Genomic DNA, 23132 nt, shown 5'->3' with positions numbered 1-23132 from the left:
ATCTGAGTATTTGGTATATAACACATGAACTAATAGATTTTTTATTATAATTATTATAAAACTGAGATACAGACAAACAATTATAACTTTTATATAAAAATGCATCATAACAATTGTGTGTATGAGAAGTCAAAAGAAAAGTGGTGCCCATGCATACATTCAATGTGACTGCATAAAAATTGAGTACAGGTCCGGGCAGAAATCCCAGAAAGGGGACTAAGACTCAAAGGGGATTAAGACTCTACCGGAGTGGTACCTCCCTTCGCGAAGTAGATGTCTTTTGCTATTATAGGCTGATTTGTTCTGCCTATCTTGGGCAAATACCATGCTAGAGTGGTATGTCACGCTAGGCTGACAAAAAGGATAAATAGAGTAAATTGTTAGTACATTGTTTTGTTGTATGCATTTAATGCATACCATTGCATGTATATAAGTTAAAGAAACAAATTTACAAATGAGAATATGAATATTATTGTGTCAAAAACCCAAGTAACTCAATGGACATATTTGTCTTACATATTTTTTTATATGCCATGTATCTCAGGTGCAGGAGCTTTAGGTGAAAAATAAATAATATATAAAGAATAAAGTCTGAGGCCCCATGCAAGATATTCTGCTCAACTATGGCTTTGTATTCAGTTTGTAATACGCCAAAATATTGTAAAAATTATACACACGTATGGACTTTTGTAAAATAAAATTTATATACATGACTACTCGTTTTGTTTTTATAATAAAAATAAGTTCTATAAAGTTTGGGTGTTATAGGATGCCACGTAAGGTTCAAGATTGACCACTGATACGCTCGTGGGAGCGGTGGGTTAGTGATGACTTGCATGAAGTAAAGCATGTATTTGAGGTATTTTAGGCATTATTTCTAATTATGGGAGTTATTGGAATTCATGATCGGATTGGCTCGAGTGTCATTTTTCATGGTTTGGTGGTATTCCTAGTCATGGATTGGGGGTAGGTATGACGAATGGATGATCTTCAGCCATTATGTATGTTCCTAAAGTTTTAGGCTATGGATTCTCGGTTTTTGGTGTAGTATGAAGATAGAGTTGGCTTATAGTCGCAATTTTGAGACTTTTCACGGTTTGAGTGATTTTCGCTACGAGTAGCGTCGTATCGTTCGGATAGAAAGGGAATTATTGTAATTGAGTGTTCCAAAGGATTGGGTTGTTTATTAGCAGTGGTTGGGCTTCGAGTGATCTCCCGAATTTTCTCTATGGAGGTGTTTGAATTTTTTGGTGCAGTTGGTAGAAGCATATGGATTGTGTCAGTTCATTTTCCAAAAAAAAAAAAAAAATCTAACCGAGTCAGATTTCAAGGAAGAAATCTAATTTAAGTGGAGGGGGAATTTTAACACCTAGTTATGGGATGTTTTTTTTTTATTTTGAGATAGTGGGCCATAATTTGATCAAGTAAAATTCTTGTGCTTAAAGGGAATAAAGTTTAGGCCTTATCAAATATTGATAATGTTGGTCAAGTGGTTAAAGCCCTCGAATTGTTCCTTGAAGCAAAAGGGTAAAATGGGAAAGGTGATATTTCGGGCTTGTTGCATGAATTTGATTTTAGTACGATATGTTTTAAGTAAAAAATAACTAGATAGGATTGTGGGGCTTGTTAAAACCTTCACATGCATATAAAGATCACTGGAAACGGAGTTAGAACAAAGAAGTTATGATCGTTTGAAGCTGAAGCTGAAATATGGAAATCGGGAAGTTATATGTGAGAGAACGGTGCATCTTGGGTGAAGATCTCAAGGTTTGATCTAGCAAGAATACTTCATTTATGGACCATTGTGAGTAAAAAGCTTCCAACTTTACTTCTATTTTGTTAGATGTAGCTTTTGGTCCATATCTTATGCTTTGGTCCCATTTTTGGTGATGAGCTTGGAGTTGAGGTGACTCCAGCTCCTTCTAAGTTGATAGAAGTATGTTTTGGACCATTTGTATCTAGAAAGTTGGCATCTTGGGGTTTGTTCTCTTGGTTATGCAAAGTATGTTTCCTTTTGGTGCATTAAATTCTAGATCTTGTAAGTTGTGGCATTGTTACGGATAAAGTTGGGAACTTTATCCATCTTGACATCATGTTATTTCAGATCTAAAAGTTGGAGGCTTGGACTTAATAGATTAATTTGTTAAAAGTGAATTCTTGGAGTTTTTGGACTTACAGTTTAAATCTTGTTTGTTTTGGAAAGGCTTAATGGATAAAGTTGGAAACTTTATCCATTTGGGCCTTATGGGAGTTCATATCTGTAATTTGGGGGATTCACTTAACGGATTAAGTCATTTCACCCTCTGGATTCAGCCTGAGTGCGACACGCTTCTTCTAGGCGCGGGGTGCTTTTTCGGGTTTTCTAATATAAGCTTGTTGAGTGCATTGAATTGACTTTTCTGTTCGATAGTGAGCGTTGGGCACTCTTAGAAAGTGTGGTGCACTTTTTGACCATAATTTGACTTTTGTTGACTTTTGACTAGGTTTGACATTGGGTCAGACTTTAGGGTATTAAGTCTTAGGCCGTTGTTGACCTAGATTTATATGATTAGGTGGTTGTTGAGCCAACCTTCTCTTTCTGGGAGCTGTTGTGATTTCTGTCTGTAACGATGTGAGTTTTCTCACTATACTTTATATTGTAGTATGTATCCTTGCGTGTAGGATGCCATTATGCTATAGTGATATGTTAGTCTGTTAAATCTGTTATGTTTACCTGTGTTTACTGTTTACTGGTTATTGGTTGTTTGTTTGCATATGTCGAATATTGTGTTTGGGTTGAGGCGGTCCTGCTTTGTGTTGTAGGCCAAGATTCCCGGGCGATCTAGGTGTATTGTAGGCCTTGTGAGGCGGTTCAGTCAGACTGTAGGTCCAATGGAGCAGTCCAACTATAGTGTAGGCCCCAAGGGGTGGTCAAGTTAGACTGTAGGCTCGAGTGAGCGGTTCAGGTGTATTGTAGGTCTTGCGAGGTGGTCGAGACTATAGGCTCATGTGTGGATGCATTGTATGTGTATTGTATGTGTGGCGTATTTTGGGCACCTCACTAAACTTTAACTTATAGTTATGGATTAAATGTTTTTCAGGTACTTTGACAGTTCGTGGGAAGGTGAAGGCGTGACTATACACACCCATCAACAATTTAATGATTAGGTGGTTGTTAAGCCAACCACCTAATATTTACAGGAAAAACTATGTACAACTCAATGAAAAGTTTGATATAAAAGATTTCCATGGTCCTCTCATAATTTTAGGATAATGCTATAAATGAGTAGATATTTTCAAAAAAAAAACGTTCTTATAATAAGAAAAAAATGAATATATGATGCTATGATAGGAATAAATGGAAGTATATGCTATTTCTTATCGGATGTCGATTTATTGACCTCCTCAGTTGACCGGGAACCAAGCTGATTATGCTGTAAAGATTGAGTATGTTGCAAAATTGAAATGGATAAAAATTAGTACATAAAAAATAGGAAATAAAAAACATTTGCAAGAAATACCAAGTTACTTTAATTTATTTTGTGTGGTATAGCATCCTACTTACAAAATTTTCAACTATGGCATTGTAATTTCAATTTTTTTCTTATTAAGACATTGTACTTTGAAAAACCCAATTATAACATTCTACTTTTGATATTTTTCTTATTATGAGATTATACTTGGAATTTCTTGGCCAAAATATAACAAATAAAACTGATGTGTTTGGATGAAATTGTTAAAATTTCATACATTTTTCTAAAGTACAATGTCATAATAGGAAGAATACAAGTATTATGCTATAATAAACAAATGGAAAAAGTACATTGATATTTTGAACATCCATAACATTAAAAACTTGGTCTGTGACGATTCCGTTGACCTATCAACCAAGAATTGCACATGACTTGATACCTCTTTCAGATTGTTGTGATTTATCATCAGCAACACCTGACACAAATAAAACACACAAAATCCCAAGTAAAACAACAAAATCACAGGTGTAAATAACAAGTGACCTGACTTCAATTGTGAATTTGCCGGCTACGAACACCATTTGTCTAAATTTTTGGCTATTAGGTGGAAAGTGATTAGAAAAAGTGGTTGTTTACATTTTTTTTTTTCTCTTTATTTTATCGCATGCCTAAAGTTAAACTCAATTCAGATACTGTCATACCTTTTATAATAAGATTTAAGACACATTGTACCCATTCTACCATGATTCCAACATAGTAAAATGAAAAAAACACATCATCTATAGATTTTTTTTCAAGAAAGAGTGGCCAACAGTAACATATATACTCATTTACTTAGATCATAACATTGCACAACTAATGTACATGAGTGTCTTTGAGGGTGTGCGAGGTGGGGAATCGCACAGGGCCCACGTTCTGGAGGGGCCTAATTTTTACATGCAATCCGTTATAGTAAACTAGTAATCCAAGCCTAAAAACAAAATTGATTTAAAGGATCATCACCAGGCCAAATTTAGTTAAGTGTGTGTGAGTTTGATTATTGATCAACTAATTGTTTTAAAGTCAGTGCACCATCTAATTCAAAAATCAAAATTGTAAGTTTCAAAATCCAATAAGATCTCTCAATTTTAAAATCGCTTTTGGCCTTCAATTTTAGAAATAAGAATCAATTTTCTGAAAAATTCGATGCTCACATATCGTGTCTCAATTTCAGAATTGATGAAGTTATGGTGAGGCTTGTGTCATCGATTGTTTCAATTTCAAGCGATGACTTATCTTAAAATAATATTTGAACAATACAATATGTATGAAAAAAAGTGGTTTTTTGCTTCCAAAAAATATATAAGGAACTTGATAACAAAGATCTTAAGTTGTATGGTAGTCGTCTTGAAGTCACACTTAAGTATGGTAAACAATGATATTGATGCCAATGAACTTTATTTGGAGTTAAATCTGGTTGACGAGTTCGTATCGAGTGAAACTATTAACCCTGCACATGTTTTAAAATATATGAAAAAAGTCAGTTGTTTTCCTAATGCAATTAATGTATATAAAGTCTTGATGACTATTCTAGTAACCGTTAAGCCTGCAAAAACAAGTTTCTCAATTTTGAAGTTGTTAAAGTCCTACTTACGGTCCATAATGTCACAAGAAATACTTAATAGTTTGGAAATGATATCTATTAAGAACAATATATTTAGGAGTATTTATATGAAGAGTTGATGGACAACTTTGTTTCAAACAATTATCGACTTATCGTAGTATTAATGAATATTTTTTATACGTAAAAAGAAATTATATTTAAGGGTCCAGTTTTATTTTTCGCACGGGCCCTCAAAAGCAACGAGACCACCTTAATAACATATTAAATTAAATTATTAATACATGTGATGCCTACTCCTATTGGATGCCACATTCTAGCCACTTCCATCAAGATTTCCATCAGAAGCAAGATGAGACTGGTATTGCTACAAAAACAAAACCCAACAAACAAACATGTATAAATCATCCTAAACTAAATCACCTTATTCAAAAATATGATCAAATAAATATCGTAATGACGTCCTTTAAGAAAACGCAGTAAAACAAAATTTATACCTAATTCAATATTTTGGAAGATTTTCTTTGGTATGGCTTATAAGATATTATTAACTTTGCTTCATAAAGTCATCAAAGTCAAGAGTACCTTGAAATTCCCAGTTTATGTGAAGGAAATTCATGTTAAATATTACAGTGATGGTAGTGGGAGGCGATGAATACGATTGAACCGATTTACGGTGGTACCAACCATTCATTCTTCCTTTTCGAAGCAATTCCCAAGTGCATATTTATACAACTAACCACAAACAAAAGCACACATATAATAAACAAACAATTAATCGATTTTAATATAAATAGTATACAACTAACCTTAGTAGTATAAGTCAAAAGCTCACTCCAAAAAATAACCTCAGCCAAAGAGATATGGAGAAAAGAGGAGGACATATGCAGAAAAGAGGAGGAAATATGCAAAAGCTCACTCCAAAATTCATGTGCAGCAGAAGAACCTCTTCTACACTTGTTCGAAGATATCACATAAAAAACACAACAAACAACAATCGAAATACAAATTCAAAATGAAAAAATCAACAATAAAAATATAAAAATCCAACAAAAATTCAAACTCACAACTTTGAACAACACCAATATTACAAATGCCATAAAATATAACTCCAAATAGTAGTATAACTAAGCACAATAGTAGTAATAAACAACATTAAAGTCATCTATAATATACATTGGAAAACTACTTGCATTCCCAAGGATCTATCAGGCTTCTCTTTCTCTCTTCATCTTGGCAATTGTTACAACTTGTATCTTCTCTATTGTTTTCTTAGCAAATATGAAAAGATTATGTCTCCACTGCTTCTTGAAAAACAAAAATCCAATAACACCCCAAAACCCTGTTATAAAACCACTCATTACATCCGCATAAAACCATACCTTCATATTGTTGTTGTGCAATATTGTGGGGACTTTATGATTTGAGCAATTTCTTGACAACGGAGCTCCACATAAATAGTTGTTTCCAGCATAAATTGATGGATCATTAAGGGTCTGCAATTGATTCCCTGTTGGAATTTGTCCCGACAAGTTGTTGTACGACAAATTCAAATGACTCAAAAAATTCAAAGCTGCCATGCTTGGAGGAATCACCCCGATCAATTCGTTTCCAGATAAATCGAGAGAAAATAACTTTGTCATGTTTCCAATGTTGTGTGGAATACTCCCACTGAGATGATTATTGGACAAATTAAGACCCATCAACATTGAAAGTTGAGTTAGCTTGATTGGTATTTCTCCAACAAGTTTATTGCTTGAAAGGTCCATGTTAAAAACCATATCCCATGTTGTTGTATATTCAAGATCAACACCTTTCATGACTTGAAACACATTCTCCTCAGAATCAAAAGGGACAATCATTGAATGTACTCCGCTACTATTAACCATGGTTTTCAACTCTCCAAGACATTGAGGGATCGTTCCGGTTAAATTGTTGTATGCAACATCCAAAATTTGAAGATTTGAAGTTTTACACAACGATTGAGGAATTCTTCCAGTGAAATTATTGTTGTGTAACCTCAAAACTATCAAGGATGTAAGATTTTCCCCAATCCATTCAGGTATGTTTCCAGAGAATTCATTATCACCGAAATCTAAGATACACAAATCTCCTAAATTCCCCAATTCTTGAGGAAGTTCGCCAACAAAGTTATTGTCGTTCAAACTTAATCGAAGTAATGATAACGAATTCCGAACCACAGTATTTGGAATAACACCAGACAACCGATTTGAGCTAAATATCATGGTCATCAACCTTTTCATATTATCAAAACAGTTAGGAATTTGCCCGGTTAACTTATTTTTGGAAAGATCAAGAAAGTCCAAATCTATCTTGCACAAAGACCTTGGAATCGACCCATTGAAAAGATTATTTCCTAGAAATAACGCCCAATATGCAGAAGCATGGAAATTCCCCCCATTAGGAAGGTTTATCAAAGGACCATTGATTTTGTTGTGGGAGAGGTCTAAGTAAGGAATGATGGGCATCTTCTTCAACCATGTGGGAAGAGGTCCTGAGATTGAAGCATTGGACAACACTAACGTTTTAAGTTCCCTTTGATTTCGAAGCCATTGTGGAAATCCTTTTTCGATTTTGCAAGAACTGAGTCGAAGACTTACCAATTTAAATGGAGGTATCCACTCATGTGAGACGTTGAATGTCAACTTACTATTAGAAGAAGCATCCAACTTCTTCAACATCGAAAGGTCAGCAAAATGGGCTTCAGAAACTACTCCTTGTAGAAAATTGTTAGAGATAACTAGAGAACGGAGTTTGGAAAGTTTCCCAAATGAAACTGGAATATTCCCATTTAACATATTTGAAGACAATGAAATTGTTTGTAAAGAAACAAGTCTTCCTAGAGATGATGGGATGGGGCCCATTAACTGATTGGATCCCAGATTCAAATATGTTAAATCGGCTAATTCTCCAATCGATTCTGGAATTATCCCATTTAACAAATTAGAAGAAAGATCAAGATAAGAAAGTCTCCCAAGGAATGTTGGAATGTGACCAGTTAACATGTTCTCAGATAGATCTAATACTTGTAAAAATCTTAAGCTTCTTATAGATTCAGGAATTGAACCTGTCAATCTGCCTCCTGATAGATGTAAGCCACTTAAATTGGTAAACCTTCCAAGTCGTTTTGGAATTCTACCATTTAAACTCAACTGTAAAAACAGCCTCTCTAAAGCATAATGGGAGCATTCCGAAACATTTTTTAACGAGTCAATAATTTCTATATCAAATGGATTTTGTGACGCACTCAATTGTTTCAGGTGACAAAGCCTCCAGATTCCAATATGTTCAATCTGCTTAAACTTATTAGAAGAAAGATCAAGCTCTAGAAGGTTAGGCATATTAGGAACCGATGAATTCAACATGTTTCCTGAAAGCTCAAGGACTCTTAGGGAACTCATGTTTGTTAAAAGAGATGGAAATATCCCTTCAACTGAATTATCGCTAAGATCCAGGTGTTGGATGTCAAAAAATGTACTGAAATTAAAATGAGAGGTGGATAGAAAGGTCTTATCAATCCCACAACTTGACAAATGCAGTTCTGATAAAGAAGGGATCATGTTTAGCAAGGTGGCAAGGCTCCCTATGAAACTAAGATCAAATGAAGAAAGATCCAGGAATTCAAGGGATGTCATGTTTTGAAAAATTGTAGGGAGAAATTTTTTGAAAGAATTGAAGCCAAGATCCAGGTGTTTGATGTTGGGAAGTATTCTACTCGAATTAAGAAAAGGATTGGAAACTCCACAACTATGCAAATTTAACCATTCTAATGAAGGAATCATGTAAAGCACCATGTCCCAGTTTTGTGTTCCACTAAGATCCAGTGAACTTAAGTCGAGATGCTCGAGTGATGAAAGGCCAAGTGTCCATGACATATCATCTGCTATCAGCTCTAAGTTTGAACTGAGATCAAGAACCTTTATATTAGAAAGATTCCCAATGTGATGAGGAATAATACCTTGAAAATCAGCATAGGAGAGATTGAGGTAGCTTAGCTGCTTGAAGGTTCCAATAAACTCAGGGATCATACTTCCTTGAAAATCATTCCCACTCAAGTCCAAGTATTTTAGATGCATTAACTCTTCCAAAGAAGAGCTCACCTCATTCCCAACTAAGTAGTTTCCATCATCATTTTCAGGATCAAAAAGATATGCCATGTCTCCTCTGAGATAAACGCCTTCCACATTTCCAGTGACTCTGTGGCATAAGATTCGTTCCCACAAGCAACAGTTATTGCCAACCCATGATGACAACATTCCAGAAGGATCTTTCACACTTTGTTTGAACTTGAGAAGAGCAAGTCTCTGTTGCTTAGAGCAAACAACACTGATACTGATACTGACACTGATATTTCTAAGACCCAAAGAAGTATATGTTGTGGCAACAAACAAAACACATACAAAAACGAGAGGGAGCCCCAAAACCCTTGAGTTCTCCATTTTCAAGCTTGACTAGTTTTTAGTTTAGAAGGATGTTGAAGTGGAAAGATGGATTGTTATAATGGAGTAATGGTTTCCTATGATAAAGTTACTAGTTTATTTATAAGTAGAGAATTGAAGAGCAACTTATTGCCATGCATGGAAGACTTGTAAATGGATAACTTACATTATTGTGGTCGTAGCCAAGTCTCCATTCCCCAACTCCCATGGCAGAAGCAACATATAAGTTAAATTTGGCTTTGAATGCTTGAAATCAATTTCAAGGAAATGAACAGTTTCCTGCTTGAATTATAAATTATAAAATTTATCATTATAGTGCAATCTGGTCTGGGTTTCATTTATTGATCATATTTTTAACAAAATTAAATTAATTATTTTAAGTTAATATGCTACAATAGGCCAACTACACCAAATTAAAGATATGGAACCCATTTTACCCATCTAAAATCCAGCACCCACCCACCCAAAAACAATTAATATCTCAACAACCAGCAGTTTGGTGGGCTGCCGTGAGAATGCTCCAACAAAGAATAGTGACGCTGCATTAGTTATTTAAGTTTATTTAACAAAAGTAAATGAATGGTATGCTCCACAAATGTTTATTACGCAAAAGCCAAAATTTAACTATTTTGGCTTTAAATGCTTAAGATCAATTTCAAGGAAATGAACAGGTTATGCTTCAATTCGAAAAATCTTTGCTACATCGCAATTTGGTCCAGGTTTCATTTTTCCGATTTTCACCCCAAGTCTCATTAGCTTTTTTAGTTAAAAAAAACCAAATTAGTCCATTTAAATGCTTATATTTTGGTTATTGTTGTTAAAGGTAACATATCTTTATTATTGTATTATATCCAATAGTATTTTTTAATATAATAATTTGTATATAATTTTTTATAAAACCTATTAGGTGTCGAAACCAACCAAGAGACCAAACATAACCTTTCTCTCTAGCAGCCGACTCCCTCTCTGCCAGCACCTCCACTCCGCCAGCGCCACCATGCCCCATTGACCCCTCCGCCGCCACCACCTCTTCTTCGGCGCCGTCCTCTACCAGCGTCATATCACCCCTCTTGTAAAAATTCTGATTTTGAAAAACGCTTATCTGAAAATCGAGTTCTTATTATGCTAAAAACGGTTTACCCATCTCTAAAAATCGATTTTACATGCTGAAATCTGATTTTTTTTTTTTTATGGTATTATAGTGTTGAAGTATGATTTGTGTGGTGTTTTTTGTTGAAATATGGTTTTATTGTGTTGGATTTGTTTTTTTGGGGTTATATGTTAAAATGTTGTTGCAACCTTGCTAAAATGTGAAAATGTTGCTTGATTTTCTTTATTTTACTTGGTATGTTGCTGAAATAGTGAAATACATGGAATTTTGCTGAAAAGTTGCTCAATTTGCTGATTTTGCTTGGTATTATTAGCAATATATATTGTAGTTATGTAAAATATTCATTGGGTAAATATTTACCATATATACTTTTAGGTCAGATTGTAATCCATATATATTTGATTCAAGATCATCAATAAAGAACAAACAATTATTCTCCTACTACCATGGTATGCCGATTTCACCTCTGATTACTTAATAACCCTATAGCGCCGTTTTTCATCTATCCCTCCTTCTCCGATTTCATATTCTTCATCACTACCCTTCATATTCTTCTCCAATTTCATATAATCTCTCAACAACATCAACATAGAAGGAAAATTTCATCCCGCCATTACAGTGACCAACATCAGGAACTTCATCCCGTTCACTCTGGAGATGTAAAGTGGGCAATATACTTCCTGGGCAGAGCTTTTTAAAATCCATTGTCGTGCCTTTAAGGTAATTGATCACATTCAACCGAAAGCAATACAACCTCCTCTTACTTCCTCTTCTTCCTCTGATAAAGAAAAAGACTACGCCAAAACGGTCACCATGGATCCTGTGGAAGTTTCCTTCAAACTTCAACATTGGATGATTTCTAGAATACCATTCTACACATGTGGTTTTAATTTGTCAAGAATGGGTGGTAGCATGTTTGTCAAGAATGGATGGTAGCATGTTTGTCAAGCTTGGATGGTAATAGACAATTGAATTCATACATTCATTTGCCTATAAAAGGAAATGAAACCAAGCTTATTAAAAACACCACACCTCAAATTACATCTTCATTTTTCTCTCATATACATACAAATATATATTTGATATATTTGTTTTTCTTTCCTCTATCTCTGTAAACACTGAATATTATAGTAAATTGGTTCTCGGCTTCCTCCGCCCGTGGTTTTTCCCGATTTGGGTTTCCACGTAAATATCGCGTGTTTTTTTCTTTTTATCGTTCAATTTATTCTTGGTTGATTATTCAAATAGTTTTATATTCCGTTGAATCGCTATCGTGATATTTGGGTTTTATACTTCGATCTTGAAGTTATCGATTATTTATTGTAGTCGATTTGTCTACAATTGGTATCAGAGCTATCCGGGTTTTCCGATAACGATTCGTAAAAAAAACTATTTTCAACCATGTCATCGATGAAGTACGATATTCCTTTACTTGACAGAAACACAAGATTCCCTCTCTGGCAAGTAAAGATGAAAGATGTGTTGATCCAAATGGATCTCCACAAAGCACTATTAGGAATGGAGAAAATGCCGGCAACTTGGTCGACTGAGGAAAAGGAGATGAAAGATCTGAAGGCGTCGTCGCAGATCCGTCTGCATCTTTCTAACGACGTTCTCCAAGATGTGTTGAAAGAGACATCCGCAGCGGCTCTCTGGCTAAAACTCGAGCAGCTACGTATGACGAAAAGCTTGCCCAACAAGCTACACTTGAAGCAACGACTTTTTAACCTAAAGATGGGTGAAGGTAGTTCTTTGTCTGATCACCTCTCTACCTTTAAAGAGCTTGTAGGAAATCTGGAGAATATGGACGTCAAATACGAAGATGAAGACTTGGCGTTATTTTTATTATCTTCTCTCCCAGACTCCTACGATCACTTTCGTGACACCATTATCTATTCTCGGGACACTCTTGTCCTTGACGAGGTAATGACTGCTCTTGATTCAAAGGAAAAGATGAAGCAGATAGTTGGGAACAGTAGCAGCGATTCTAAAGCCGAAGGTCTCAACATCAGAGGGAGACCTAACGAGAGAGGTAGCTCTTCACAAAACCGATCTAGATCTAAGTCCAAAGCCAATCGCAAGTATTGCAATTATTGCCACAAGAAGGGACATCTGATCGATGAATGTTTCAAGTTAAAGAACAAGGAGAAAGCAAAGGCAATCGCAAAGGGAAAAACAACCAATAACACCGTTGAAGCCGATGTTGCCGAAACTGGTTCCGATGGCGAGCTTCTATCCGTTTCAGACTACGGTTTAATGACCACGAGTGAGTGGGTACTTGATTCAGCGTGTACTTTTCATATGAGCTCCAACCGAAGCGTTTTTCATTCATATGAAAAGGTTAACGAAGGCCACGTTCTAATGGGTAACGACACTTCGTGTCGTATTATTGGACGGGGTACACTCAGGTTCCGCATGTTCGATGGCGTTGTTCGAACGATTCAAGATGTGAAGCACGTATCCGGTCTTAGGCGAAATTTACTAAGTCTCGGTACTTTTGAGAAGAAAGGTTACGAGTTTGTTGGCAAAGACGGGAAACTCCATATTTTCAAGGAAGGTTCTGTGGTCATCCGAGGAGTTAGAAAATCCGCAAACCTTTACATTATGGATGGGCAAGTTATCTTCGGCGAAGTCTCGGTATGTTCTAAATCCCTCTCCAACGTTGATCGCTCTCGTCTATGGCACCTCAGGCTCGCTCACATGTCATAACATGGTATGAATGAACTAAGTCGAAGGGGGTTGCTCGGGGAGCACAAATCAATCGAACTTGAATTCTGTGAAGATTGTGTATTTGGAAAGCAGAAGCGAGTGAGTTTTATCGGTGGCAAACATACGACGAAAGGGCCACTTGACTACATACACTCTGATTTATGGGGACCAACGAAGGTTACATCGAAAGGTGGAGCCTCTTATATGCTCACGATCATTGACGATTTCTCAAGAAAGGTATGGTCGTTCTTCTTGAAGTCAAAGGGAGAAGTATTCCAAACTTTTAGAGATTGGAAAGTATTGGTTGAAAAGCAATCAGGTTTTGAAGTGAAATACCTTCGTACTGATAATGGACTGGAATTTTGTTCTGAAGAATTCAACTCCTATTGCCGTAGGGAAGGAATTACGAGGCATCGCACCGTAGTTCATACACCACAGCAGAACGGCGTAGCGGAACGTATGAACCGCACCATCATGGAGAAGGTCCGATGCATGCTATCTCATTCGAAGTTGCCGAAGTCTTTTTGGGCCGAGGCCGCTTCAACCGCATGCTACATTATCAACTGTTCCCCTTCTCGTGCTATTCAAAAGAAGACCCCATTTGAGCTTTGGTCCGGCCAACCTGCTGATTACACGAAATTGATTCCATTTGGATGTCCAGCATATGCCCGAGTTGATAACGGTAAATTGGAACCGAGGGTAATTAAATGCGTCTTTCTCGGATATCCGACAGGTGTTAAAGGGTTCAAATTATGGAGCCCGGAGCTAAGCAAGGTTTTGACATCTAAAGATGTGACCTTCGATGAAAAAGCCATGCTTCATCCTGTCTCCAACATTCAGACTAGAGAAAATGAAAATTCGGAAAAAGACAAAGTTCGAGTGGAGGTGGAGTTTCCTTTAAATTCATCTTTCGAGGACCAGTCTCATGAAGGTGTCGAGGTTTCTCAACCCTCGAATAATCAACATTCCTCTTCTCATGAGCCAGCCGAAGCTCCAAGCCAACCTCACAGTCCCTCTATTGCAAGAGATAGACCTCGCAGACAGATTGTACCTCCAAAGAGATATGTTCAAGCCAATTCTGTCGCTTATGCACTTACAGTTGCCAATGAAGTTGAGTCTGTTCTGGAGCCCACAAGCTACAACGAGGCCATTCAATCCAAACATTCTAATAAGTGGATGGTTGCCATGCACGAGGAGATGGAATCTCTTCAGAAAAATGGCACATGGGATCTCGTTCCAGCTCCAAAGGGTAAGAAGACAGTTAAGTGCAAATGAGTCTACAAGTTGAAGGAGGCTATCCACCCTGGTGACAAACCAAGATATAAAGCTCGTTTGGTAGCCAAAGGCTACAGTCAAATCCCAGGTATCGATTATACAGACATTTTCTCTCCGGTTGTGAAACACACGTCAATACGTGTCTTGTTGGGATTAGTTGCCTCTCATGACTATGAATTAGAGCAACTTGATGTTACTACAACATTCTTAAATGGTGTGCTTGAGGAAGAGATATATATGCAACAACCTGAAGGTTTTGTAGCTCCTGGCAAGGAATGCTACGTGTGCAAATTGAAGAAGTCTCTTTATGGCCTCAAGCAATATCCTCGACAATGGTATAAAAGGTTTGACTCATTTATGACCAGTCACAAGCTGAAAATGTGCACCTACGACAGCTGCGTTTACTACAAAAAGTGTGACGATGGTTCAATGGTCTATCTACTTTTATACGTGGATGACATGTTAATTGTAGCAAAGAATATAAAGGAGATTCAAAAGATAAAAGACCAGTTGAATGTTGAGTTTGATATGAAGGACTTGGGTGCTGCCAAGAAAATTCTAGGAATGGAAATAGTGCGAGACCGTAGTGCAAGAACTCTATACCTTTCTCAACAAAGCTACATTGAGAAGGTTCTGCACCGTTTCAATATGCATGACGCAAAAGAAGTCAGCACTCCTTTCGCAACCCACTTCAAGCTATCATCCGCCTTAAGTCCTACCACCGAAGAAGATATAGCATACATGGCAAAGGTACCATACTCCAGCGCTGTAGGATCTTTTATGTATGCTATGATTTGTACACGTCCAGATTTGTCATATGCGGTAAGCATGGTGAGCAGATACATGGCGAATCCAGGAAAGGAGCATTGGGTTGCTGTTAAATGGATTTTTCGCTACTTGCGAGGTACTTCCTCTTTATGTCTGCGGTTTGGAAAAACCGATAATGGAGTACTTGGTTATGTGGATTCCGATTATGCAAAGGACTTGGATAAAAGACGATTGATTACAGGGTACGTGTTTACTTTGGGTGATTGCGCAGTTAGCTGGAAAGCGCAGTTACAATCTACTGTAGCGTTATCCACCACTGAAGCCGAATACATGGCTGCTACGGAAGCAGTGAAGGAAGCCCTTTGGTTGAAACAGTTGATAGGTGAGCTTTCAAACAAGTTATCTGTTAACACTGTTTTTTGTGACAATCAAAGTGCAATATTTCTGACGAAGGATCAAATGTTCCATGATCGAACGAAGCATATTGATGTTCGTTATCACTTCATCAGAGATGTTATTGCTAAAGGCGATATTACAGTAAACAAGATCAGCACCAATGATAATCCTGCTGATATGTTCACTAAAAGTCTTCCAATAGCCAAATTCAAAGCATGTTTGGATTTGGTGGGTGTTTCAGATCGCATTTGAGCCTGATAGGCTCGTGGTGGAGGAAGTATATTTACTTTTCAAAATCAATTTTTTCTCATATGGTGTTTGCAGATTCTTATAGAGATTTGGAGTATGATGAGCTGTTGATAAACTGTTTTGCATGATCATTGTGCAAGTTAAAGTTTTTTCATCCTGTCTCATTTGAAGTCAAGGTGGAGATTGTGGAAGTTTCCTTCAAACTTCAACATTGGATGATTTCTAGAATACCATTCTACACATGTGGTTTTAATTTGTCAAGAATGGGTGGTAGCATGTTTGTCAAGAATGGATGGTAGCATGTTTGTCAAGCTTGGATGGTAATAGACAATTGAATTCATACATTCATTTGCCTATAAAAGGAAATGAAACCAAGCTTATTAAAAACACCACACCTCAAATTACATCTTCATTTTTCTCTCATATTCATACAAATATATATTTGATATATTTGTTTTTCTTTCCTCTATCTCTGTAAACACTGAATATTATAGTAAATTGGTTCTCGGCTTCCTCCGCCCGTGGTTTTTCCCGATTTGGGTTTCCACATAAATATCGCGTGTTTTTTTCTTTTTATCGTTCAATTTATTCTTGGTTGATTATTCAAATAGTTTTATATTCCGTTGAATCGCTATCGTGATATTTGGGTTTTATACTTCGATCTTGAAGTTATCGATTATTTATTGTAGTCGATTTGTCTACAGATCCAGAACAATGGTCTCGTCTGGATTGTATAGTGCTACAGTGGATTTACAGCACTATTGTTCTCGTACGGATGCAATAGTGCTACAGTGGATTTACAGCACTATTTCGTGACACACAATTTCCAGATTATGTGTGTCTATATATATGGATTACAATCTGACCTTATGATGCTTTGAATGTGAGATTCCTAATCCTAAAGAAAATGGATTATTATCACATTGTAGTACGTAGTCATTTCTTGTTGCAGAATCTATAAATTCATAAGGAACTACAAAATTCACGATCAATTATTTATAGACTTTAAAGATAACACTATGTTTACATATGAAGTACAAAGTGGATAGAGTGATGACCAAAACGTAAACAATGTAGAATGAGATTCACATGGCAATGAATGCATGGCCAATTTGTGTGACCAAATTGTGAATCAATTATTTTCAAATGCTTCAAATTAAATATATGTGCAAAAACTATTATGTTTTATTTGGATTTTAGTATGTTTTTGTGTAACACCCAAATTTCCAATTAATAAATTAAGGATTTCTTAATCAATAACTTGTATCTTTGGAAGAACCATTGTAATACACCTAGAATTTTCCCGTTAGTCGAGATTAAAGATTTATTCTGTCAGTCGATGGTTATGTCAAAAAATCAAAACGAGGAACTTTAACATCCGGTTCCCGAGTTCAACTTAACGAGAGAAAAAAAAGAAAGGAAATGAGTGAAAATAAAAAGAAAATAAAAGAAATTGGTGTTCCCAAGTTTCATTGAAGGAATGAATGAAGTGGGGGAAATGGAATGATTACTTTCCCTCCTAACTTTTCTTCCGATTTGGGAGGATTTAGAAAGAAAGAACAAAATGATTAATTTTCTTTCCACTTCTCTCCAACTCGGGAACACAAAAGAAAATTTTGTTTTCCTTTCCTTTCTCTTCTTTTCTCTCCTGACTTTCTCTTCTCTTCTCTTCTTTTCTTTTGTTAAACTCGGAAACTAGGCATAAGGGGTTAAAATATAAAATTAAAAACCTTAATGGGATATATGGATATATGAATGTAAGAGAGTTTTATGTGGATGATGCCCATACATTAAACCCTTGGATTTTTTTTGAATGGCAAATAAATATAAATCTCCTCTGCCTGGTATTGAACCCAGGACCTCCTAGTTAATAGTTAGATTAGTACCTCCATGTTAGCCAAGTGGGCTAACCCCAACTTGTATCATCGTTATTTTTTAACTAAAGATTCCTAAGACATATACGAAGGTTTGACCGGAGTGATATTCATATCAAGGTCTAGAAGTTGAGATATGGTCTGTCGCAATTGCGACAATTTCTAAGGCAAGAATAGAAGTTTCTTTTGATGCAAGTTTGAAGCAATAAGCTTTTGAAAAAGACTAAGGTGTCGTTTGTTTTTTCGAAGCGAAAATGTCTGAAGTCTGCGGACCACCTCTGCAACCCTCTCTAGCAGAAGACGAGGACCAAACGCCTGCAGCATGTAATAAAAAGTCTGTTTGTTTTTTTACCTCTGTAGACTGTTGCAATAAGTTAAAGTAAGGTGTGAAGAGGTTTGAAGCAGATGGTCAAGTGTTGCGCCAATCAGTACACGCGCAACAGTTTTTAAGTCAGAAGGCTTCTGAAAAACAAACAACTACGAAGGGCTAAGTGATGCGTGTGTGCTGCGCGACGCAACAATAATCGGTCATAAGTGGTTTTTTAGAAAAAAACAAACAACACCTAAGCCATCATCACCTCCTTGCTCATGTTTCTCCATAGGTAAGGTTTATGTCTTTGAAACCCTAGGCTAGGTTTTTTTTGGGGGTTTAAAGGTTTAGGATTTGTGATGTATGCACAATAATTAGGGCTTGACAGTGTTTTAGTGCTCAAAATGTGCTTTATGATTTTTGGCTACCATATCATGATTATGTTACATGTTTATGTCCTAAAGAAAGACTGGATGGGGTTTTTATGGTTCCATAACTGATATAATTAGGGTTTGATCATTCGAAAACACAATGCATATGACTATAGAACACGATGCATTAGGTCAATAACTGCAATGAGTAAGTTGGAATGAGACATGTTATCCAGACAGGAATGCATATTGGGTTAGTTTTAACCTATTAAACTTGGTCAGACTCATAATATAGTTAAACATTGTTTAATAAAGCGTAGAAGACACGTAGATGCTTATGTATGTGATGATATGTTATAAGTTGCTTGTTAGATGTATTTTATATGCATCTTTTAACATGTTTTTCTCGGTATTTTTTTGTAAAAAGTTAACTATCTCCCTATTATTATTATGAATTGTGTATTTCTCTTTACATTTATAGAATGTCTGTACTACTCACTTTTGTTATGATTTTCAGGGTAAATTAGAGCACAGTGAGAATACGACAATTTGAGGATGCATTCTACGAGGCATTGGAGCTTAATTTGTAACGTCCCGTTTTAACCTAAGATTTTCATTTTTTATTCATTATAATATATCAGAGTATGACTACATTGTGCGGAAACATGTTGTAAATGTGCGTGTGTACAGTCGAACTGTGCCCTTCACATGAGTACCTGAAAAACATTTATATTCAACTGGATAAGAATGAAACTTAGTGAGTTTCCCAATATATCATATACCATAATATATATACATGTACACAATAGGCCTCACCCACACTATAGAATAGGCCCCGCCCAATATACACAGTGGGCCCCGCCCAAACTACATGCCCCCCCCCCCCCCCGGGCATACATATATAATGGATCCCACTCAACATTCATAATCATATTACATACATAAAGACTATGCTTTCGGGCTCTACTACTACAGGCACATTTATACTTTCTACTCTACCTGTTTATACTTAAACACATAGAGACTATTTTATCAGCTCTACTCTACTAGTTCTCTATCCTAACACACATGGATATATATATATATATATATATATATATATATATATATATATATATATATATATATATATATATATATATATATATATATATATATATATATATATATATATTGTATTGCATGGTGTAGTGAGATAACTCATTTGGACAGAGTAAGTGACTCGAAGTTAGGGCAACATCTCGTCTTCACACTTCACAAAGACCTAAATACATAACACTAAGTCTTAGCCAAGATTCATAATCCTGGTGACCATAATTATGGTCTATATTCCTCAACAATCCCAATGCCTACATTAAGATCTATCAAGTAAGGAATAACCAGGTAGGATCATATCCGAGGTAGGGTCCGTTTGGTATACTGAGTATACTATTTGGAAAGCCATTTTAAACACCTCACTAAATCCAGCCTAGACATCACTCCTGTAAGTAGATCAATCAATATAATGACTTGGAATCACTAATAAATCTTAATTATAGGTTCATAATAACGACTATGACTATAATTAAATGTTACACTTAAATTAAAATAAGTGTAGCTTAAATTACAGAGTAATCTTGCAAAATCCATGAATTATGAGGGCAGAACTCTGGTCCTGGAGCTTCTATTCACCCACTATCTGACATCGCAGGGTTTCGCCGAATTGGCTAGAAATTGGGGAGTAAAAGGCTAAAAGGCTAGAAACGTTCTAGAGAGAATACGGGGAAAGTTGTGAAGAAGAGTGCTGAAAAATCATGGTATATATAGGCTGGAAAGTATGTGTGTCGCGCACATGGTCCCCTGCGCGTCGCACGCTTGGTCGGGGCTGGTGACATGGCTCCAGCCGTTGCATGACACGTGTCGTAATTTTTGTGGTGTACTAGGGTGTGCCGCACATCTAGTCTGTGCGCACGGCTGCGTGCAAAGATTCTGATTTCCTAAAAATTACATATCTTCTCCGTACGAGCGCCGTTTTCAACAAATTTTATATCCACGCGTAGCTATCGACGAGATCTACAACTTTCATTTAGACTATGTTCTCTAATTTTGACATTATTTTTAAAGTTATATTTGTAACAGGCTTAGACTGTTAAAGCCTATATAAAAATCATAACTCTCTCATATGAATTTCATTCTTAACTATCTTTATATCGACAAAATCATCTGGACAAGATCTTCAACTCCCGTTTAGATTGTTTTTCCTAATAATCAACTGATCTCTATTTCGGTTCCTGTGTCGTACACTTCTATGCTGAAACTTCTACAAATTGTCATAACTAGCAAATTTAGCGTTGAGATGGTGTTTCATGTACAAATATTTCCTCTATGTAACTTTATAACATCAACTTAGTGAAATTAAACTACAATGTTATTGGAATGCATACAAGCATACATTGTGAACCAAGTTGAAATAGCCTCTTGCAAGCCCAAAAACTTGATCCAATAGTTAAGCCCAATCAATTTTGGGCCTTGGTCCAAGAATTCTCAGCCCAACAACCTATTGGGTCGAAAACTCTTCCTTAGGCCTTATTGGGCCGAAAACTCTACCTTGGACCTTATTGGGCCGAAAACCCTCTTATTGGGTCCAATTTAACCCAAAAAGCCCATGCATACCCCAAAACGAACACCCTTCTACCCTTGGGCTTTAATGGACCGAAACCCCTTAATGGGCCAAGCCAAAACTGAAAACCCATTTAAGAAGCCATGCAGGCCGAAAACCCTATAGGGTTTCGGTTAAGGCTTGAGTAAAAAAAAGGAAAGAGAAAACCAAAAATGCCTTGCCACCTCATGTTTTTCCCATATACAACCAAGCTTTTGACCAATATATATCCAAGCAAGTATCACATCAACCATCAACAAAGTCAACCCCCCCTCTCTTATGTTGCGGCCGAACACACACACACACACACCTCACAATTTCATTTTCCCCCACTTTGCTCTCAAGAACTTCCTCTCATCTCTTCTCCAAAAACTCGAGCTTCATCACCACAAAAATCGGTCCTAGGCATCTTAGTAAGTTCTTTGTGAAACTAAAAGTGTTTTATTACATGTTGGTGTTAAGATCATTCCATTTACACGCTTATTTTTCGTGTGTATGACCCTTAGAACATCAACTTTTCGAGAATCTCTCCAAGACCAAGCTAGGCTTGAAAACTTCATTCTTCTTCTTCCTACCACACGAAATCAAGGTGAGTTTCATACCCCTATCTTTTCGCGTTTTTCATACTTTTTGGGTGGGGGAATACAAGTCAAATCTCGTTACTCTTTGGAATATTTGCATGCTTCATGGTTATGGTTTGAAAATGAAACTAGTTCTTGAACAAAAAGGTGCTTAACATGTGATAAAATCATAAAGTAAATGTTGATGACTTCTTTGTGTTATTAAAGTTTTGTGACCATGATTTTTCACTCAAAATGGCGAAAATATGGGTGTTATGCCCAAACATGTTTAACTCTTGGACACATGCATTTTAACTCTTATATTTTACATAAGTATTTGAAGATAATAGATCTCAAAGTTACTATATGTGTTTTGTAAAAATCGTGACTTACTAGAGTCACAACCAAAAATAGAATATTTTATGTACAAAACTTTTTAAAACCCATTTTGGTATGCTAAGCAAGATACAAAGCTTGATATTTTGCTAAAATTAAGTTATTAGTAAAATAATTGTAACTATGTTGTCACTATTTTGATGGCTTAAAACTTAAGATATTGTGCTATTTTCACATCATATGTTACAATTATACATGTTCACTAACGATTATTTATAAAAAGTATTATAAATAATTAGGTCCAAAATAGTATACAAAACAGAATTTATGACAGAAAAATTCGTGTGTCAAAATATGCATATCATAAAGTTTTTAAAGCATGAGTAGTAAGTTGTATGTCATAAAAGCTGAAAAACGCGTGTCATAAAACTTCAGTCATAAATTTACACAAGTAATATCATTTTCATTATTCAATAATGGGAGTTAGAGTTCACGTAAATCCGTTAAGGCTCTAGTGAGACAATGTCTTCGCCGTACCTACCTAGCGTACACCTTAAGTCCTGCTTTATAACCATAGTCTTCTGGAGGAAGAGCGAGACCGTTGTGTATAGATCTATACGGGATTGACAACCCCACACCTCAGCTGTTCGCTACAGTTAGACCGGCAAGTCTAGGGTGACAAAAGTCTACCAATTTTGACGCCTGAAGAACGTCGTTCAGGCATAACAGTCATATCAAGCATAGTTATAAGAACTCACTTAGGGATTAACAATACTAATTTGGTTTACGGAAGCTTACACTTCACCGGTTTTATTAAAAAAATATAAAACTGCATATCATTTTTCAGTACACAGTCACTTACACTTCTGGTCTTAAGGTTAAGACTACCATTTACTTATAAGAAGATATTGGATTTTCTGGGAACATACTCTTTACAATTACTAACAAAAGAAAACAAAGGACATGCATACATATATTCACAGTTTTGGAACGAGACTTACAAACCATTTTCAGAGAAAATAT

At 36.2% G+C, this 23132-nt stretch overlaps 1 protein-coding gene across 1 annotated transcript; it reads right to left on the bottom strand.

Moving 5' to 3' along the window:
• Positions 1-6139: 6139 nt before the first annotated feature.
• LOC145138740 (receptor-like protein EIX2) lies at positions 6140-9749 on the bottom strand. Its single transcript, XM_079072769.1, has one exon. It carries the CDS (start codon positions 9510-9512, stop codon positions 6261-6263), a length of 3252 nt encoding a protein of 1083 aa, XP_078928895.1. The 5' UTR covers positions 9513-9749; the 3' UTR covers positions 6140-6260.
• Between the last annotated feature and the right edge of the window lie 13383 nt (positions 9750-23132).

The sequence above is a fragment of the Lactuca virosa genome, chromosome 9, assembly GCF_052849685.1.
Source record: "Lactuca virosa cultivar CGN04683 chromosome 9, Lactuca_virosa_CGN04683_v6, whole genome shotgun sequence".
NCBI lineage: Eukaryota > Viridiplantae > Streptophyta > Magnoliopsida > Asterales > Asteraceae > Lactuca > Lactuca virosa.
Note: the sequence above shows the minus strand (reverse complement) of the source record. Positions and strands in the feature narration are given on the sequence as shown.